The following is a 20,752-nucleotide window of genomic DNA, read 5'->3' as shown; positions in this document are numbered from 1 at the left end:
TTGGTTTTTGAACTTGCTTGTAATAAGGTCTACGAAGTACGGTCGGTATGGGTTTGGGACTCTATGTTGTTTCTTTTCCAGGGATTTTTGAGAAGATATATTGCTTTGCCTTTGTCATATATCTAGACGAAATGATGGACTGTGTAATACTACCTGTAGTAACATACATCTTCTGTAGCTTTTTCAAGAGAAAGTTAGTACGGCGGTGGATTTCCCCCTAAGAAAAGGTAGTACGGTAGCAAACTTAATGTTACACTTTCACTTTTATCGAAGGCAACGTATCAAGAAGACCAACATTGATTCTGCTAGAATTCAAGGGACACACATACCGTAAGCCTGCACTTGAGCAAAGATAGGGAAAATCCTAGTTCTTTCCACAACTTTACCTATTAGCGGTGCCGGTGGTGTAGTGGTAAGCGTGATTGCCTCTCACCCCAAAGGGTATGGGTTCAATCCAAATCGGCACTGCCGGGATTTTCTAAGGCAATCTCTGTTCACGCCTTCCTTCAGAAGGGAAGTAAATCCGTTGGTCCCTGGTCCATTTTGTGATGTGTTGATAGGTAGGGTCCAGGTGTGGGAGCTGCCTCCCTGGAGTCGATAGGATTTGTACTCAGTACGGAAAACAAATCAACGAGAAAAAACTTTATCTATTATCGTTAGGGAGAGATGAAGCCCCTATGTCGTTAGAGAGTTGAATGAGAAAAATACCGCAACAATGTAGGGAATTTGAAAAATTAACCAGAAAGATAATCTTGCATCAAAATATTTGAATCTTGATAAGTTGAGATGAGTTCTTATTTTCATACATACTCAGTTTTGTAGCGAATTCAGATTACTCATTTACGTCTCCAATATATTCTAGTAGCGTTCATTCTATGCTTTGTGCATGCGCCTGGCGGTTTTTGGTTTGTCACGAGCAGACATGGAAAATCGTTGTTCATGCTTTGCAAATAACACAAATCTGTATAACTTGAGTATGATAAACCAGAGTGAACCGAACCTAGCATTGTTTTTTCAGTTAATGTAAATTACATTCACTGAAAAACAATATCAAGCTCTGCCCACTTCATACATTATGTTACGGAATTCTATTGATGAAAAAAGTTATAGGCAAATGAATGTGAATGATCTTCCATGCCCGGTCACGAGTTCAAATCTCATCACCGAGCAAGGCATGAATGAGAGTCACTATCGTTGCCAAATATTTCGATTGCAGATATGTGAAGGTCTCGGTGGCTTTAGAGTTGCCGTTTTTGCTTACAGAGCAGAACATTGTGGGATCAATCCCAGGCTCCTTCACATTACTTGCTCGTATTTTTTTTTGCGTGACTGCATCTTTCGTCGTCGCCGGTATTGAATACTTCGACAACAACTCGATTATAACTAGTGTGTGAGGGGCTTGGAGGCCTAGTGGCGACCGTATTTGCTTACTAAGCAAAATATCATGGGATTACTCCCAGGCTACTTTACATTCGGATTGCGTTCGGTCTTTAAATTGTAAAATAATTATCCGTTCCATTAATATAAACTTAAAACCTTTTAGCTGAATAAAAATAGAACGGCACATGGATTCAGAGTGTAGCGATAAACCAATACTGCTACATATATTGTTTTCCTTTTTTTACATGTGCTGCCTTCTAGCTGTGGGTATTCTCCGCATTGAAATATTTCGGCATGAGTGTAAAGTGATAAAGCTTGCGATAAACATGTGCAAATAACGAAGCATACTTTAAGGCGAATCAACCCGACTGTTTGTCCTGCAGTTATTGCGTAGTTTTCCACTGACCTCCAAAAAAATAAATACTTAAAAATAGTCAGTTTCGAATACTGCTGGCATGAAAAACCTTTACAAAATCTCGCTCTCCAGAAGTGACCAATGGAATGAAAGGATAAATTCCCACTGCAGATCATTGGGTAGTTATTGCGTCGTAGTTTTTAAGATCGAACCACTTTGCCTAGCGATCTCTCGTTCTTTCTGGTGGAGTACGTGATACAGTTCACAAGATTATTTTCGCTGTGAAAATTTTAAGAAAAAGATATTTCCAAAATTGGAATAGTGATTCAAATTAACTAAATTCGAAGTAAGTTTTTGCGAGTTAGTAAAAGTATTTTAAATTTATTGTGTGTTTTTTGTTGAATTTATAGAGTTTGTAAGTAATAGAAATATTTGAAACAAATTGGAATTTGATAACGGCTAACAGTAAATCAAGTAAGCCTCAGTGATATCAATTAGAATTCGTCAGCCAAATAAGGATTCACTGAGTTGTTTAGGCACGTCAGGCCCAATCAACGTGGGCAGCTTATCTGGGGGTGGAATTTCCCACCGTCCATAGCGAGGACGCCAACCGCCCACAATCGGTTCTCCGACAATCAAAATCCGATTGTTAGACAGTGGTGAGTTTCTTTGCGACACCACCGTTACAACTCGTTTCGTCAAGTCGTGTGGCGCCGAGCGATGCAACAAAAAGCTCTGACTCCACCAAATTCCGGGGACGCATATACCCCGACGATTATCGCCCACGCACGAGTTGGTATTTTGCGTACAAGCCGATTTCGCTGCCTGAAGCCTACCTGTTCGTCGAGGAACATCTTCCAACGCTGGAAAGACGCCCGAGATCAACCGCCGTTGGACCAACGCCTGGAAGAATAAGGTCAGAAGTTATTGGTCCTTATTTGTCGAAGTCCTTAGGACAATTGTAGCTCAATTAGCTAAATTCAAAAGCTAGGTTTGCCCTGATCAATAAAATTAGGAATCGAACTTTGAATAAATTTTGAATATTAGGCCTTTGTGCGGCTCCTTAAATTCAACTTTTTGATTGATTTCTTTTATTGCGAATAAATGTTTTGAATCTTTTTAATAGTACTAGCAGCAACATGATCGAGGGCCCGATATAAGGGGCTCGATTGTCTAGTGGTGACTGGTTTTGCTTACTGAGCAAAAGATTATGTGGTCTTTCCCAATCTTCTTAATTTTTTAAAGTTGTTTGTGTCGCGATACAAGCAAATGATTCACAATGGCTTCACCATTCCTTTTGCACCAACATTAATTTCCTGCCTTTGATATATGTGAAGAAGCAGTGGTATTCTCGGTATCTAGTAGCAATGTTAGTGGCAACGGCAGTGTAGTGGTAAGCGTAACTGCCTCTCACTCCAAAGGGCCTGGGTTATGAGTTCTGAGGCATAAAATCTTCCTTCGGAAGGGTAGTAAAGCCGTTGGTCCTCGGCTCATGAGTTGATGCGTCAATAGGTAGAGTCCAGGTAAGGGAGCTGCCTTCCTGGCGTTGGTAGCATTGGTACTCAGTACGGAAAACAAGATCGACGGAAAACAAATCAAGGAAAAAAAGGGAAGGAATGGGAGAGCGTGAGAGTTGCCAACTTTATGTTATTCAGTTCTCTCTTAGGTGAGAAGAAGATGAGCTCAATTATGCTTCCATATCACTGCAGAGCACCACGGACGCCATTGACGGTTGTGTTACATAATTCTATCGCACTCGAGTGAGGTAAGATATATACGAAAGTGCAGTGTTCTTTTCATTTCCACATTTTGTTAATGTTGAAGTACGGTGTCTCTGGAAGAAAACTTTAGAAAAATCAGTATCGCTGAAAAACCCACCAAACGAAAACATAGGCTCACCCCTTTCATATGATACTATGGAAATGTTCTATTGGGGTTTAGAATACTTTTTTTTAGAGCTAATAACGTCCAAACATTTAAGCCCAAAAATGTATGGTAAAATGACCCCTTCCCCCATATTGAACATTGTTAAACTAGCCTCAACCGGGGGTTCCACCTCGTTTGGTGGGTTTTTTCAGTGATACTGATTTTTTACGTAGACTACGTCTTATGGGTGGGTACAGGTGGTAAATCGAAAATCTAAAATTGCGACCGTCACGAAAAGGTGTTAGGATTCATACGCTTATGATTTTGTCATTGATAGATGAAAATTAAATCCAAATATACCAATCGATATCTGTGTTCTCTAAGCTGTCGAGACGAGCAGACATCTCGATGTGTATCACGCGATCGTCTGTATACTCGGCAGCAACCATTGTGTGGTGCTCATTGTTCTTCATCTGCAGTTCTTTCGGTCGATGGGTCGTCGACCTTGAAAAGCAACTGTTTCGTGATGAGTGTGTGAGTGAAGACCACGATTTGCGTCCATTTTTGCAGTGGACGCGCTATGCCCCCATTTGGCGATGTTGCCATACCTTGAAACCACTTGAAGTGAATCCCGTTCTGATGGAGCAAGCTTTTTGGATAGCTGAAGATAAAATGTTTTTTTTTGTATTGTACCTCATGACCATAGTTTTAAGATGTATTGTATAGGTAACAAGAAATCTTGGCACTGTAAATTTTATTCGATTTTACCTCATAAAATAAAGTAATTATTAAAAAATAACACAATCGATAGGATACAACTCACCACTTTCCGTACTCTACTGGCTTCTCTCCGACTGTAGCACTCGCTGTCCTCCGTCGGGTAATGCCGATAGGGAGCATTCCGGCGATAGCGCATACGGTTCCAATGAGATGGTTCTGTACGCACTCACGACTCGCATGGCCATGACCCGGAACGTTTCCTTTGGTTCTGCTTCGTTTCCAGTGCTGCAAACCAGGCTGGACCTCCATACCTCAGTATCTAGCCAGAAGACGCCAGAAGGTCACAACTAGCGATTTTATGATCACTGATTGCTCGCTCATCGCGTTGCTCATCGTTACTGCTAATCGCTATTGTGACCCTCTGAAAGCTAAATTGACAGGTTTTATGTGTCTTGATTCTAGCTATTGCTTGATTCTAGCTATTGTGTTGATGGGCTTCCAACTCACAGACATATTCGACGTGGCTGTTGGAGTTTAGCCGGTCATCGATCATCACTCACTTCGAGGCAAAGGCGTGCGTTGGACCAAGAATGGAGCCTTGTGGAACTTCCGTTGTGATCCTAATCGATCTCTGTGCCATATCTGTCTAGTAGACCAGAACCAGGCTCTGGAAGTAACTCCGCAGAATCCTGTGCAGGTATTCAGGGATCCTCATTCTATGTAGCACTTTGGCAATAGCTTTTCAGCTGCGCTGTTGAACGCATTCTTGAGGTCAACCGTTATCACGGTCCAATCTCAATCTCCTCTTCGCTTCTGTTTGGACGCCTTCTCGACTCTCTCGACCATTGTCCGAATTGCATCCACCGTTGATCTCCCTTTCCGGAATCCAAACTGCCTCTCCGACAATCCAAAACGCTGATACACAGAAAAAAATTCTGAATTTTAACTATCGCGTAAAATCTCCCTTCGATTAACTTTGAGCTATACTTGGCATAAACAGCGAAATCGTTTACAAGTTTGCATACAATATTGCTAATCTATGCTATATTGCGCTTAACTTTACACGAAATATCGCGTAAATTTATGCCGAATCTAGCGTTAATTTTATGTGCACTATATCTCGCAGAAATTTACATGAATTTTTCGAACGGTGTAGGGCTGATAAGGTTGAAGCATTGTCCCTTTCGATTGACGATGTTATTTATCTCCGTTGAATTCGAGAATTTGCGATGACGAAATCTCTTGAAAATTGAAAGTCAATCAAAACTTTTATGTACAATTCAATGAAACATGTAATGCTCTTTTTTTTATTTTCTAAGAATAAATGTTGCTGGCAATTAAGCAATGTTTTTATCACAAAAAAAAAAGAAACAGGTTTTTCGTGGTTAAAATGATTTTTCCAGCAAACAGCAATTCAAAACTTATAATTCTAAGTAGGAGTATATTATATTAATGTAAATGAATTAAAATGTAAAAGGTACATTAGATGAAAGACCTGTGCGGTTTTTTTAATAATCCATTTATTTGTCAAGGCTCAAATGCGGTAGCTTTGCGGAGCAAAACTAATTTAAATGTATTTTTTATAATTGTTTTTTACAACTAAAGTTAGTTGAATGGGGGCCGAATACTCGCGGTTTACTCGAGATTAATAAATACATTTATTTAGAGGGAAGGGGACAAAGGGAAATCTTCTATCTGCTTCTTTCGACGGATAAGTGTCACTGCACTGTATTGGCGGGCATGTGCTGTGGATATCGAAGCATTGAAAGCACAGCTGAAATGATACAAGAGGGGACTTTGGTTGGGATGGTGATGAAAGAATGAAAGAATTAAAACACAAAACACTACTAAATACACAAATCAGCACTTTTTAAAAATACGTAAATTAATCTCATAACATCGAGATCACGGCAAGCCAGAACGTCTCTAATTGGTGTATAAGGTTGTTTCCCTCGGGCCCTGAGGGATTCAATTAGTTCGGATCCCGCCACACCGGTGCAAGACCAGACAACATGCTCGATGTCGTGATAGCCGTTTCCACAGGCACACAAACTGCTGTCTACAAGCCCTATGCGGTAGAGGTGTGCGTTTAACGAGTAGTGATTGGACATGAGCCTGGACATTACCCGGATAAAATCGCGATCGACGTCCAATCCCTTGAACCAGGGTTTGATCGACACTTGTGGGATGACCGAATGTAACCATCTTCCCAGTTCACCATCATTCCACTTGCCAGTTGATGAGGACTTGCTGACGAGCAATTGTGAAAAATTCATTGTAGGCGATTTGTCGCTCGTAAATGTCGCCTTCCTTAGCGCCCACCTTAGCCAGCGAGTCTGCTTTCTCATTGCCCGGGATAGAGCAATGAGAAGGGACCCATGCTAAGGTGATGATATGTGAGCTGTTTGATAAAGCACTCAGTGACGATCGTATTTCGTTCAGGAAATACGTCGAGTGCTTCATCGGCCTCATAGAACGCATAGCCTCCAGAGAACTTAGACTATCCGAAAAAATGAAGAAGTGATCAGGGGGACTTGAGGAGATCTGCTCTAACGCATAAAATATAGCTGCTAGTTCTGCTACGTATACCGAACATGGTTTTTGAAGCTGATATGAGGCGCTATGGAGATCATTGTATACACCAAAATCAGTGGACGTATTTATTGTGGACCCATCAGTAAAAAATCTCTTCTCGGCATTGACGTGGCGGTATTTGTTCGCGAAGATAGATGGTACAATCAGGGGGCGATGAGGCTCTGGTATTCCTTGAATTTCCTCCCTCATTGTGAGATCGAATCTTACGGAATAACAACTGAAATAGTGGGATACTTCATTGGTATTGAACGGGGAGGTGCTAATTTCCAGAGTCATGTACTCGTAGTACAAGCTCATGAATCGTGGTTGCAGATTTCTCTCAAGCAGCTTCTCAAAATTCTCGATCACCAACGGGCTCATGACTTCACAGCGGATAAGGAACCGAAACGACAGTTCCGCGAACCGATCTGGTAAGGGAAGTACGCCCGCAAGTACTTCCAGACTCATTGTATGCGTCGAATGCACACAACCTAGTGCGATTCGTATACAACGATATTGAATCCGTTGCAGCTTCAAGATGAGGGTGTTTGCCACCGATTGGAAGCAAAAGCTACCATACTCCAAAACCGATAGAATGGTGGTTTTGTAAAGTCTTATCAGATCTTCCGGATGGGCTCCCCACGAAGTGCCGGTGATACAACGAAGAAAATTGATTCTTTGTTGGCACCTCGGACTCAGATACGCAACGTGTTTTCCCCAAGTGAATTTGGAATCGAACCAGACACCTAAATACCTGAAAGACATGCTATGAGTGATTGTTTTACCCATAAGTTGAAGCTGCTACTGTGCTGGATAAAGCTTCCTAGAAAAAACAACCATCTCAGTTTTCTCCGGAGAGAATTTGATACCCAGATTCATTGCCCATGTAGACAAATTTTCCAAGGTTTCTTGCAATGGTCCTTGTAGGTCCAGTGCTTTTGGCCCAACAACGGAGATCACGCCTTCGTTGTACATAAGGAGACTTAGACATGAGCCCTGAGGCAGGCTCATGGAGCTAATTCGTGAAATTGCCGAGTTGCCATGAGAGAAGCTCATTTGTTTCTCGGACAATAAATTGTACAAGAAATTATTGATAATTGGTGAAAGCCCACTGGTATGGAGTTTGTCCGAAAGTATGTCGATGCAAACAGAATCAAAAGCCCCTTTAATGTCCAAGAAAACTGAACCCATCTGCTGTTTTTCAGCGTAGGCTAATTGGATTTCAGTTGAAAGCAACGCAAGGCAGCTATTCGCCTCGACCCACTTGTCCAAACGAAAAAGAATCATTTTCTCCAACAATTTACGAATGCACGACAACATCGCGATGGGACGGTACGAGTTATGATCCGACGCGGGTTTACCGGGTTTCTGAATGGCTATAACTCTCACTTGTCTCCAATCGTCCGGAACAACGTTGTGCTCCAGGAATTGATTGAACAAGTTCAACAAGCGCCTCTTAGTGACGTCTGGGAGGTTCTTGAGCAAGTTGAACTTGATTCGATCCATTCCCGGAGCCGAGTTGTTGCATGAAAGAAGAGCAATTGAGAATTCAACCATCGAGAACGGGGAGTCCATGTCATTCTTTCCCACCGACGTTTCGCGAGTGTTGTTTCGGACCGGAACCGAATCAGGGCAAACTTTGCGCGCAAAATCAAAAATGCATCTCCTTGTCCTCATTGACCGACGATGGCGCGTTACGTATTCTCCTGCCGACATTCCAGAGCGTTTTCATGGAGGTTTCTAGCGTTAACCCTTCGACGAACCGACGCCAGTAGCCGCGTTTTTTGGCCTTGATAAAGCTCTTGAATTTTTCCTCCAGCGCCGTGTACCGCTCAAAGTATTCGTAGGAACCGTGCTTACGAAGTTGTTTAAACGCAGCTGACTTCTCATTATTCGTGTTGGTGCATTCCTTGTCCCACCACACAGTGGGAGGACGTTTACGAATGGAAGCACCAGGAACTGGCTTCGTTTGAGCTTGAAGCGCGCAATCCACGATGAGGCAAGATAAGAAGGAGTACTCATCCAGAGGAAAGAAAACGTCGGCCGATGCTGAGCCGCCACGGACCGCGTTCGCGTATTTTTCCCAATCGATGTTTCTCGTGAGATCGTATGCGATGTTGATTGGATGTTGCGAAGAGGAGCCATTAGAGATCGAGATTTTTATGGGCAAATGAGCCCTGTGCGTGTGCAAATGAGCCCATGAATTGATTGATATTTGAATGGAAAAGCACTAGAAATCGTCAATTGTTAATTTTATCCCGTATGCACATTTTAACCCCGCTCTCCCTAACATCCACATTACAGCGAAGTGTAAGAATAATAATTATTCATAGCGTTGAGTTTGAGAATTCATGTTTAAAAACTCAAAAAATTAGTGAAATCTGCAGGCTGACAAAATTGGGGGTAGAAAAAATTGGGAAAACACTGTATTCCAACGCAGTTTCGGAGTTAGTTGATGAGTTCTTCTGATGTTAAGAAGAGCGTAGTGGGTAGTTACAATCAATTGAGTGAATTTTCTGTAGGTGACTAGGCCACGGTTGACACTAATCATATGCAAAAAAATCAGCTCAATCGGTTGAAATACAGTTGAGAAATAGCTGTGGTTGAACGACATCACCCACCGCGCTCTTCAGGAGAACTCTGTACTCGAAATTTCATCAGTTCAGCCAACAGTTATCTTTTTCATCTTTTCCTTTATTAGAGAGAATTTTAGCATTTAGCCAATTGTTTTTGTTTCGCCATCGGCATCCACTCTTCGTCCCTTTTCCGGTTTCTCTCCGTTCGGTTCATGATTTCAAACTTGTAGTAAAAGAAATGCGCACCATTGGTTGCATCAGTTTAATTGAAAGTACTTATTCGTTGCGCACTGGCACAATTCAAGATATTCCAGCCAAAAAAAAAGGTTAAATTATATTATATATTTGAAAACATTATGCATTCAGTTTTAATTCAAAGAATTGAACTCCTCAAATCCTACGCGAACTGGGGGAACAGCTGCGCAACGAAATAGCTACCGCAGTATCTTATTCCACAAAGCCGCACAAAAAAAAACACGATATCTCATTAAATATTAACCACCCTCATTATGCACGTCATTCAGAAGTAGACAGAAAACGAAGAAAAACCCTGCAGCAATTTTCTTCAGTTTATCATTTTGCCCACAGTCGTCGCACTGCTTCTCATCCGCATTGATTTCCATTGCAAAAATCTCATTTAAGACCACCCGAACGATAAAAGGCAAAACTTTGTAGTCATAATTCCGACGACCAACGAACCAACCAACCCACAAATCCACCAACCCGGTACGACAAACTTTGACTAAATTGTAAAACACTCGACCGTCGCCTCACACGATCGTTGAGACCGACTCAAAATTGAGTCCAGTCGACTATATTTCGGCAGAAGTGGATTTACCCAAAAGTGAGGGCAAAAGCTGTGGAAAACCAGGAAAAACTTCTCAAATGTGTGAAAACTCCTTGATTAGTATACTCAGACTGAGTGAATACTCTATCAATGTACCTTATATTCAATCTACTTTTGCCGAAATTTTAGTCGGTCTGAACGACCCTGTACCAGCCACTTCACCGAAAACGTATGTATGCAGATTACTGCTTCCTTCTTTTCACTTACAATATCCATCATACCATGGCTGCGCGACAGAAAACGAGAATCTGACGGGAAAAGTTGTTCTGCTGTTCATACCCACCCTGCCAGCCAGAACCCACAGATAGCAAGGGGGCAGCTAAAGAAGAAGTTCTCGAAAAAGGAAGTGCATGTACAAATTTCCACAGCCATCGCGCGTTCGTTCTTCAGCGTAATAGCTCGCTGGCGTCTTGGGTGACGAAATTGAATTTTGACTCCAGGGCGTACCACGTTGATGACGTAAACGACGACACACGGTGGAGCAGCAGGAACTTCGCTCTTCTGGACCGGAGTTCCCCTTGGCTGATGGGGAAAGTTTAGATGACTTGGATTGAATGTGGCATGGCAGAATTTCTACACTGCTCTCGTTTCGATCTCTCTTTGTTTGGGGGTAGTTGATGCGAATGGGGTTTTTTTTTTCTCGGAGGACTTACTTTTAAACTTTTTCGCTTCCTGCAGTAGATTGTTCAGGGAGTGCTTGGAATCGAATGTTGTGACAGCTGCGAGAATTACATTCAATGCGTTCAATAGTTTTTAATGACTATCCATTTAAGTTTCTATTGTTTTGTTATTCCCTTGCAGAAACTCCATATTGAATTCTTGTTATTTTTTTTTATTTCCGGGAAAATATGTTGAGAAATGTTTGAGAGCTATCATGGACAAGCGGAGAAGAAAGTAATTTACGATTCCTGAGAATACGGAATAATACTTTGTTGCGGGACGCATGGCCGATTTCGCTGCAGGCTTTTCCTTTCTCTCTTATAGGTATTCAAGTTTTTCTCATTTCAAACTCTACACTATCGTACTTTCTTGTTCCTTTTCAGACATTTTTCCTCTTTCGCACTCTGTTCTGCTGCATACACGCACACCCTCGCATCTGTAGCGCGCACTTACACTCAAGCACGCACAACTCACACGCACATCACTCACACAAATTCCAAAAAGCACCCACACCGGAATCAATCCATTTGATTAAGATGGCTGATGACAGCAAGCGAAATCCGAGAAACTCGATTTATCTAATTATAACGATACTATCCCTACTGACAGTGGATGCCAATGGGGACAAGATTTTGGAGCAATTTATGAGTGCTCGGGATGATGATATGTTGCTTTGTGTTAAGGTGAAAGAACTCTCTCATTCATGTTTTTGGCTACTCGTTCCTGTTTGCCTTGAAGAATTTTGGATGATGCCGAATTTATTGATCCTCTCTTTATTTAGCAGCATGGAGAGATTCCCACAGCTTCCAGCTAATGTGGGTAAAGTGCTTGATTATTTATTCGTGAAGTTTGCTATGCTGTCTCGCTTTCTTTCTCATTTTTTAGATTCATCGAAGGATACTGGAATACTTCTGAGTTATAATGAAAGACGCTCGATTCATCTGAGCGGTTAAAATAATAATTTGCTTCGTTGCAATCCTTTTTTTGCATCTCAAATTTAGATTTACTAATTCATTCTGCTCATTCAATTATTAAAAGCATGCATTATTCAAGACATTCATTCTATTTATAGGTTCAGCTGTAGCGTAGTTAGTTATACTGAGTCTCAGATCAAATGTAGCAGAACGCAATAGAAAAGATCCGGGGCGGAGAATATTAGCTGCAGGTTAATTTGTTTACATTCGCAGTCAATCAGGAGCGTTCGTTCTATTCCACGCTTCAATGGACTTTTTCTCTATGTAACACACACATTTGCCGTGTTTGCCTGCTCCTTTATCCATTTATATCGATAGAATTGTCCAAAACTGTTTTAAAACACTTTTACAACGCTCCAAACTTCTCAGGTGAGTTTGACCATTGTCGGTAGTCTCTTTTTCTTCGGCAACGTTTCCATTTAATCTGGTTGTTAATCTGCTGTTCTATTATCGGCAACTCGAAATCATTCATACATTCAGCGAGGTGTTTCGGTGAGAAAATACATAGAAAATACCGTATACTTTTTGGTGCCGAAAACAGTCAATGGGTACCGAAGCCGATATTTACCCTATAGGGTGCCAATTAATTTCGTTTAAACCGGCCATATGCAATATGTTATTTTTGCCTCGAAAAAAGAGCCTATGCAAAATTTGGACTCAATTGGACATAATTTGGGAAGGCGCAAAACCGTCAAAATTTGAACTTTTGTCATCTGAAAAATTTCCCAGGTACATGAAATTTCGGGAATCGATTTTTTTTAAATGCCTTCAAAATGCGTGAAACGTCAACATCTTTATGCCAAATTCAAGATTCTAATACAGTGCACAGTGGTCCAGAATGCAGATTCAGGTGGAATGATATGTTTTGAGCCTGGAATTGAAACTTTAGACTACAAGTCTCTTCTATAAAGTTGTTCCTTATAGTTAGACCCTTATTATCATTAAAATCAAAAATCTAACTTTTTTGTTTGAATGAATTAAGGTATACATTCTTTGGCAAAGTTATAGCTGAGCTTATTTCAAGCAACTTTGTTGAAAACAACTTTTTTGTATCTCTTAAATTGGCCGATTTAGAGCCATTTTTTTGAATTGAATAAGGGTGGCGCTAAAAAAACAGTTATTTTGCTCTAGTTTTCTTATTTTAAATTTCTCAGCAAAGGGGTCTTGAAATGACTTTTAGATCTTTAGAAGGCGCAAATTTTTGCTGCAGAAAGCTTGTCAATATCTTTCGCCGATCAAGAGTTATTGACGTTTTTATACTAAAAATATGCACTTTTTAAATGGTCAGATCTTCAGGATATCAAATATATTAAGGATGTTATCTGGATTTGTTTCCAAGACTTCAGGATGACCAGGTATTATTCTGAAGATCTACAGATGTTCATCAATTCAAATCACGTCTCTTAGCTTTTTTTTTTCATTATACCGGTTGGCTCAAAAAATATTCCAAAAACATTCAGGATATTGAAGATCTTCAGGATGGATATTTTTCAAAGACTTCAGAATGATCAGGTTTTATTCTGAAGATCTTGAACTGAGCAACCTTTCAAATGACGAATCTGAAATATTCTTACATGATACCAGATTGATCAGAAATTATTCCAAAGTGCATCACGATATCAAAGATCTCAAGGAAGTTTGAAGATCTAGAACTGTCTAGTAATTCAACGGCTCCCAGATTTTCTTTGATGACACCAGGTTGCTCAAAAATAATTTCAAAGACCTTCAGGATTCCAAAGATCTTAATGAGGGCCTCTGGATATGAGATCTCAAGATGTCAGGATGATCAGGCATCATTCTAAAGATCTAGAACAGCCCAACAATTCAAATCACGTCTCAGATATTTCTGCGCCTTCTGAGCTAAGAGAACCCAAAAAAAAAGGGCATGGAACAGGGACAATATGTTAATCATAAAACATCAAATACAAAATCTTTCTCAAAGCTCGGAGATAATTCGAAACGATAACGTAATAGAGAAGTTTAAAGATTGTTGGACTTCCCGCAAGTTTCCTATGTTTCCGGAGGGGTCACTTAACTTCCATAAAGAGTTGGACCCCTTCGAAACTACGCTTAATTTAAAAAAAAGTTCTCTGCACGTCCTGGAAAATTCTAATAATACGGAAGTTTAAGAATGCAAGTACGCCGCCGGCATAACATCTGAGGCATAACATCTCTGATCACGCCTTCCTTCGGAAGGGAAGTAAAACCGTTAGTCCCCGGTTCATTAGTTCATGGGTTGATAGGTAGGGTCCAGGTGTGGGAGCTGCCTCCCTGGCGTCGGCAGCATTGGTGCTCAGTACGGAAAACAAAATCGAAGGAAAAAAAAAAAAAAAAAAAGAATACAAGTAATCCCAGGACCCCTTTCTTAACCAAGAGAATAGTAATGAAGAATCTGCATCGTTTTTTTTGAGAAGCATTGTAGCTGAGAGAAGTTTCTAGACCGGCAAGTAGCCAATGATTGCTTCTGGATTACTCCAGAAGTGAAGTACATATATGGTTTGCAGCTGGTAATTGTTTTTCCTTGATTTGTTTTTCGTCGGTCTTGTTTTCCGTGCTGAGCACCAATGTTACCGACGCCAGGAAGGCAGCTCCCACCAGTGCTGTAAATTTTCATATCATTCGATTGAAGATGAACCACTACAACCATTCAATCAATTCTGTGTAAACGAATTCTCACATGACCATAATTTGAAGAGCCCCTTTCTCATTCGAAGCTCATTGTCACTGTCAATTGAGTCACTCACTATCATTTGATATACGACAGTGGAGTATGGAAGAAATCCAGCAAAATGATCCCGAACATACAAGTCAACCAGATGTCGGATCAATGTAAGGCTAATTTAAGGCTGATGTCGACCCAATGTCGTGTTGTTGTCGGGTCAATTTTGAATTTATGTCGGGTCAATGTCGGGTCAACATCGGGTTGGGGTTTGGTAGAAGTCAGGTTGGTGTCGGGTTGGCTTAGCTTTTTCGCCGGAATGTCGACCAGAGCTCCGTTTATGTGTAGGTTACACTCAATTGAATGATATATAGCGATTCTCAAATGAGAATGATCCATGCCTTCGTCAAATGACTAAGCAACTGATATCAACCATTCGGAGGAGGTCCCCTTTGATAGCGAATAACTACTTTTCTCATTTTTATCAAAAATGTTCAAATGATTTTGAGAATTTACAGCACTGGCTCCCACACCTGGATCCTAACTATGGACCCATCAACTCATGAACTGGTGACTAACAGCTTTACTTCGTGATTAGAGATTTTATGCCTAAGAAAATCCTGACGGTGCGGACTTGGATTGAACCCAGACCCTTTGGAGTGAGAGGCAGTCACGCTTACCACTACACCACTGGTGCCGCTACAGCCGGTAATTTTTCAGTACTGTTCATCACTTCATGTCTCTGATTCTATGTCCGCAATGTGACGTACGTGACGTAATGCGCAAATGTCCTGCTGCTGCATGATCGTTTCCGGTGAACTGCCCAACGGTGTATTGGATCCTTGGTGATGCCGCAGATAAAGCGGGACTTCTCACGAAGAACCACTGCCTTCCCTGGATGTGTTCTTACAAATGATGTACCACCTCTACCGGCTTCCTTCCTAATTGGCCGATGTTGTCAGATGATCCCCGCTCATGACCGCTGCTGCTGCTGCTATTTGTTTATTTGTTTATGTCGTCAAGCAAAAGTATTGTTGCTCCTTCCGTAGTGCGATCACATCGTGGTGAAGCCCATGAGGAGCACTTGTCCATCTGAGAGTACTCGTAGGCAACCAATCCAAGCTGAACAATGCATTAGGTCCTAAGTAACATTCTCTTCGTCGACTTTCTCTTTGCATCCTCACGGCCATATTAAGACATTCCCAGTAATTTTCAACACACAGATCGATGCACGAAGCTATTATGTACCTATCTTCTAATACGACAAACACGACAAGAAACGGTTCCATACCCAAGTTATTAACGAAACAGAAAGTCGATGCAGAGAATCGATCAATGTTACCAAGGACCTATAATGCAATGTTCAGCTTGATAAAGGTTCCTGTTTCGGTACGTCGAACAAAAAAAAACAACTATCAGCTGATTGACAGCTCTCCCGCGAATGCACTCACACATAGATACTCTCTATAATACGAGAGAGAGTGGATGCGTGCTTTGATAGTTTAATCCTCTCTTGGAGCTTACCGAATCGAGGATAAGGATTTAATACAGATTTTTCAAATTCCATTATCCTCGATGGAGTTTACCGCTATAAGAGAAATACAGACTGCTGGGGTAAAATACCCAACAACAAAGGGGCAAGACGCACCATAATTATAAGGCAAAAGCACCCCAACAATGGGGCAAAATGCACTACAAACAATGGGGCAATATGACCCTCTTGCCGTTTTATAAATGATCATGGCCAATTGAGGCAGAAAAACATCTTCGGTTTTGACTGCCTCCAGTTCCGATAGTTGTTCAAAGGTCCATGACTGGTTAATAGACTTTGGAACTTTGCGGACTATTTCTGAAGAAAGAATAAAACGTAAACAAAGCTTATTTGCTAAAGAATCACTTTGCCCTCCATCCAATTGAGCTGATTTTTCGGGTGGTCGGCAGTACCCACCGTACTATTCAGGGGATTCCTGTAATACACTGAAGTCTTTTTACATTTACATTTCTCGAAGTTCGTAGAACAGGATGTACGAAACCATTCTTGGCAATTCATACACTTTGACCATCCTTTACCGTTTCACGAAACCATAAACGTAGTTCCATAAATGAAGCATAGTATATCATCCATAGCATCAGTAATAATAGCCTTTGGTTTACGACCTGTGTATTTGCGCCCTGTTTTCTGAATATTTATTATATCCTTCAACGCAGTTGTTTTGATCATCTTTTTGCGATGAGGCGAGGAAGTCAATTCAGCAGCATATTCTTTACTCGAAGCAGCTTTCTTGCGACGACTATCCGTAGGCTTTTCCTACTTCCTGGCCACTGAACTAGGAAAAATCGTAAGACTGTCCAGATTTGGCGTATTGTTGCTGGTGTTTTGATCCAATCGCCCTTTTTTGGTCGGGCGACTGTTTGCATCAGGATCTAACCCAGGTAGCATGTGAAGGGCCGCACTTCTGTTACGCTTCTTCTTTGCATCCATCTTTATAGTATTTTGCTGTACCTGTGGAACGTTCTCGTGTTCCTCCATCAACGCTGTTAGATCAAGTTGAATTCCAATATCGACTGGAGCTCCGTCATCATGTTCACCGTCAATGAGCATTGAAAGTTCTGGCTGTTTTGGTTCCAAAGTAGAATCACCGTTCACATCAACAGCACCAAGAATTTTGATCCACTTAACTTGGATTCGTGATGATAGAATGTTCATCAATGTAACATAGTTAAAGTGGCGCCAAAACGAGAAACTGCACCCAAGTCCTGCTAGCCGGTTCATTTTGAGTTTCTCGCCCCTACCGCAAAACTGGAGTGGTCAACATACGATACCGAAATCGTGACAATTGTGCCTATGCTGTGGGTTCTTAACACTAAAACGGAATTTAGTTAATTCATGTGACCGAAACGTCAGATGAAAACTTAAAATCCCGTTTTTGAGCATCAAAAGACTGAAAGCCACATAACCTCCAACGTAATATTCATTTTCATCAATCTGATCAATAATTATGCTATTGCTCAACACACCCATGTTGGAATCAATCACGATAATTTCATTACCAGCATGAACATCAACAGCTTGTGAGTTCAATGACTCGTCTGTGTTATGAGATTTGTCTCTCGTGCTCGGACGGATCAAGAAATCTGCTGCTGCCAAATCACTGTCGGTGAAATGGATGGATTCCAGTGGCACGAAACCCATTTTGGGCAGTTAGCATATTAGTGGATTTGACGAAGGCGTAATTCACCAGCGCACAGGTGTTGTAAGGAGTGATTGCCTTTCCTGAAAATTCATAGTACAATACATCAATTACACCTGAAATTGTCTAAATTCAATTTACTAGCCTGGATTTCTCTTTAAGAAATTACCAATCGCCGTTGCGTAATACGACATCAACGGACCCATTACCCGAGCAAAGTCCAGCATCAAAATGACAGGAAATTGAAATCAAGTTTTGATATCAACATCAAACTGAAATCATAATTTGATTTCCGTTTACGTAATTGAAAAATTTGATACCAAATTTTATTTTCATTTTGCTGTATACATTGCCATAGCATAACATCAAATTGAATGCTTGTTTTGTTATCAACAAGAAAAATGGATATCAAATTGAGTTTTCAGTTTGCTCTCACTGATAGCAGAAATAGTTTTCAATGTGATGCCACAGGAAGATTTTTTTTTAAGTGTTTTTATGTTACTTCATACGCGAAGTTAGCGGTTTTCAGAAGTTATGGTGGAAATGCTAACCTGAAGCTTTAGTGTGATAATTTATTAGCTAGATAATGATCTTTAGAAGAGGGTGGATAGTTCCGTTAGAGTACGGCAGTATGAAAATTGAATAGAAGTTGAAATTGAGCGAAGGTCATTAATACGACAGTATAAAGTCAAACGCACATCTTTTGCCTAACCCGTGCGATGTACGCGGAGACTTGAAGTATGTCTTCAAGTCTACAGGCGCCTGTAGACTTGAAGATTTTGTTGCTTTCAATTTTTTAACCGTTAAAACGACCAAAACGACAGCAACCTGAGGAATCATTATCAGCGGAATCACAACATCAAATTTACATTTCAATTATATCTTAGACTTTCCTCGGGTAATGCGACATCTAATGGTTGAATCTTGTGCGATGTATGCGGTGGAATTGAAACGATCCGAACAAAGTTCTTCTTTGTAGCTTTTTTCAGCAAATTCCTTGTATGAGTGGAGTGTCCATCCAGTATGAGTAAAACAGGTCGAGTATAAGGTAAACGGTCGAGCATAAGATAAAAATGGTAAAACCACTCGGAACAGGTAGTCAATGAACTCGAACCACTAGGATTGCAGGTAAACACAGATCCTTCAGGGGCACCAACCTTCAGAGCATGAACGAAGATGAACATTGGTGGTAAATATTCTCCATATGCAGACATGACCATTACCACCGTAGTATTTACACCTCTTTCGCTGGACGAAATGCCTCCCACTTGATGTTGCCCTTTATTCGCTGAAACTTTCCATAATATTTGGAGGTTAAGCATAATATATTACAAACCGTAGAGAATCCTGTTTCGTCCATGTTCCAAATCCTGTGAGGCGGGTACTGATGCTCACTGAAGATTTCACCAAGAAGACCAAAATATTTGCGAATCCTGTTGCTCTTGTCAATGATGTGTTTTCCGCAGATCGTATAGAACGGTTTGGATGGCGTTTGAGAAAACACTTCAGCCAGTCATAACCAGCTAGCTTTTCTGAGCGACTGAATGGGTGTGGAATTCGATTCATCTCGGCCAATTCCAATGCCAAACTTCTTACGTCTCTTTGAGTCAATCCGTAATAACACTCACTCATATTTACCAGTTGCCGCTCCTGCTCTTTACTAAAAACTGATCTGAAATTTTCCAGACAATGAAGGAAAGATGGATTACTTGATTTCGATAGGTACCGGATGAGCGTTTCCGTTGGAATTTCCGAGCTGCATAACTTTTTGAGACACCGTTTTGACAGCCTCTAGTGCCGATCATAGTTGATCAACGGTCCATGACCGCCGATTAGACTTCCGGACGTAATTGCAGACCATTTCTGAAGAAGGAATAAAACGTAAACATAGTTTGTTCACTAAAGGATCATTTTGCCCCGAAGTTCGTATTTTGCCCCGAACATACCAAGAAAATGTTTTTGGTCATAAAATAAATTATAAAACTTGCCGATATTTTATCAGAGAGAAGTAGACGGAACCTCAATCAACTGGATAATAACTATTCGCGACGGTTAATACAGTTTCAATGGATAAACAGTCTTACTGAAGCGGAGGAAAACATTACACTACATCCAAAGCAAACTTGCTTTTTGGTTTTATTTATATTTTCTGGTAGCATAGAGTTGCCAAATTGATAGGGTACCCAGAGTAAACATAGATTTAACTGGTAGGGTATTTTGTTGTTGTTGTAAACATGTTTTTTCGTGTTAAAACGAAGGGGGTGCATCATACCTCACCGGTGCATTTTATCCCAGGCACCCCTACAGCCATTCCATAGCAAAACGATATAGTGGTTCTCAGAATTTCGTAAAAATTGCATTTCCATTGATTTATAGTGACTGTAACATGGTCACGACGCATGGTAGTCTAGTCGCATAGGAGTATTGAGCGAAACCCCAAAACTTGATAACTTTAAAAAAAATATTACTCAAAACAAAAAAAAAACAAAAAAAAAAGTTTATTTTTGAAAAAAAAAACGATTTTTTGGACCACTCTAACATGGAAATGGTCACCCTACTGACAATAACAAAAATACGAGTCTAATATTTTGCGATAAGGAACAAAACTATCATTTTTTGCGAAATTCTGGGAACCACTGAATCCTTTTGCTATGATGGAATGGCTGAAATATGAAACCTAAGAAATATTCAAAAATCGGGTAATTTGGTTTGTTTCTGCTTAGGGGGCGGGGGGGAGGTGCAACTTCTTCAGTTTTTGGTATTTAAAATACAATGCCGCAGTCTTTTTTCCACTGACATCAATTGCTGAAATCAAGTGTAGTTCTTTTTTGCCATATTTAGCTGTGGAAGCAGTAAAAATATGTTGAACAAACAGGAAAAACCGGGAAAAATCAGAAAGTTTATTTCGTAAATTCCGTGGCCACCCTGTAGATAGTCATGATCTGAAGAA

General features: G+C 40.7%; 2 protein-coding genes across 12 annotated transcripts in view; both read left to right on the top strand.

Moving 5' to 3' along the window:
- Nucleotides 1–20,752, top strand: part of Nca (neurocalcin homolog) — a 501,567-nt gene that overhangs the window by 249,508 nt on the left and 231,307 nt on the right. The gene's annotated exons all lie outside the window — the stretch shown is intronic.
- LOC135697568 (neuronal calcium sensor 2) overlaps nucleotides 1–20,752 on the top strand; it is a 419,634-nt gene that overhangs the window by 241,381 nt on the left and 157,501 nt on the right. Inside the window, exon 1 of one of the 10 annotated variants that reach the window (XM_065217337.1) lies at nucleotides 11,471–11,661. The exons of the other annotated variants lie outside the window; for them this stretch is intronic. Within the exon in view, the coding sequence (XP_065073409.1) occupies nucleotides 11,515–11,661 (147 nt within the window). The 5' untranslated portion in view covers nucleotides 11,471–11,514. Of the gene's footprint in view, nucleotides 1–11,470; nucleotides 11,662–20,752 lie in introns of those variants that run through there. 10 annotated transcript variants of the gene reach the window in all.

This window comes from Ochlerotatus camptorhynchus, unplaced genomic scaffold (assembly GCF_037179485.1).
Source record: "Ochlerotatus camptorhynchus isolate MF236.1 unplaced genomic scaffold, CSIRO-AGI_Acam_v1.1 ptg000074l, whole genome shotgun sequence".
In the NCBI taxonomy this organism is placed as follows: Eukaryota; Metazoa; Arthropoda; class Insecta; order Diptera; family Culicidae; genus Ochlerotatus; species Ochlerotatus camptorhynchus.
Note: the sequence above shows the minus strand (reverse complement) of the source record. Positions and strands in the feature narration are given on the sequence as shown.